This window comes from Aplysia californica, unplaced genomic scaffold, assembly GCF_000002075.1.
Source record: "Aplysia californica isolate F4 #8 unplaced genomic scaffold, AplCal3.0 scaffold00476, whole genome shotgun sequence".
In the NCBI taxonomy this organism is placed as follows: domain Eukaryota; kingdom Metazoa; phylum Mollusca; class Gastropoda; order Aplysiida; family Aplysiidae; genus Aplysia; species Aplysia californica.
The window spans coordinates 375,601-376,787 of record NW_004797746.1 but is presented as its reverse complement, the minus strand read 5'-3'; the positions used below and the strand labels follow the sequence as shown (position 1 = coordinate 376,787).

The following is a 1,187-nucleotide window of genomic DNA, read 5'->3' as shown; positions in this document are numbered from 1 at the left end:
TATAGCAAAAGGAAATATTATATTTATTGAACCCGTTACTGTTGTTACTTTAACATGGAAGTCCATTACTATAGTAATACACGTACACAAAGTTTTTTAACCTAATACTTTCTTGGTTAACAGGGTCAAAAAGGAATTCATCTTTAAAATAAGTATAATATTATTAAGAAATGTAAAGTCATTAAAACTTCTTTCATCATTATATTATTATTTTTGTCGTAAATCAACCAGGCAGTCCACCACTATAGTACTGGTTCGAGCCTCAACTCGGCCCAGCGTTGAGTCCATGGGAAAGGACCTTAACATTAATTTCCAATTTGGCTCAGCCCTTTCGGGGATTGACGTTAAGCTCGGAGGTCCTGCCTCTTAAATAACTTAACAGTGCTGATAGAGGGGTGAAACCTATGCCATTTTACAATTTAAAAATAATAATAGTACTGTATGGAGTTTGGAACCTAACACTTTGTTGATTCACAGGGCCAAAAAGGAATTCCACTTTAATACACATTGTACAAAAATAATATTATTTTTTGAAATTTAAGTCATTAAAACTTCTTTCATCACAATGTCATTACTGTCTTTATCTCAACCAATTAGTTTGCTACTTTTACTATAATAACATGAACTATTAAACCTGACACTTTTTTGTTTCACAGGACCAAAAAGGAATTCACCTTTAATACATGATGTACATTATTATGTAAAATGTAAAGTCATTAAAACTTCTTTCATTTAAACCTGACACTTTCTTGTTTCATTTCGCAGGGCCAAAAAGGAATTCATCTGCAAGTACTGCTGCCGACACTTCAGCAAGTCCTACAATCTCCTGATCCATGAGCGCACACACACAGACGAGCGACCCTACCCCTGTGAGATCTGTGGCAAGGCATTCCGGAGACAGGACCATCTCAGAGACCACAGGTACGTGGGCGGTTGGCAGGCGCTCTGCTGTGCTTTGCTCTTTCAATCCTGTCAAACACATGCTATCTTCATTATCTCTCTGAAGAAGAAGAAGAAGAAGAAGAAGAAGAAGAAGAAGAAGAAGAAGAAGAAGAAGAAGAAGAAGAAGAAAAGAAGAAGAGGGGTGAGGGGGAGAAGAGGGGGCGGAGGAAGAGCCCTCCCCGTCCTCCCCTAGAACCCCATAGCTGTTAGAGAGTGGCACCTCAAAGGGGGGTGCCACAGGGATA

At 38.8% G+C, this 1,187-nt stretch overlaps 1 protein-coding gene across 1 annotated transcript in view; it reads left to right on the top strand.

Annotated features, from left to right (window-relative positions):
- Positions 1-1,187, top strand: part of LOC101860275 (zinc finger protein 628) — a gene marked incomplete in the record, with an annotated part of 18,315 nt that overhangs the window by 13,145 nt on the left and 3,983 nt on the right. Inside the window, 1 exon segment of the mRNA XM_013086535.2 lies at positions 766-921. Within this exon segment, the coding sequence (XP_012941989.1) occupies positions 766-921 (156 nt within the window).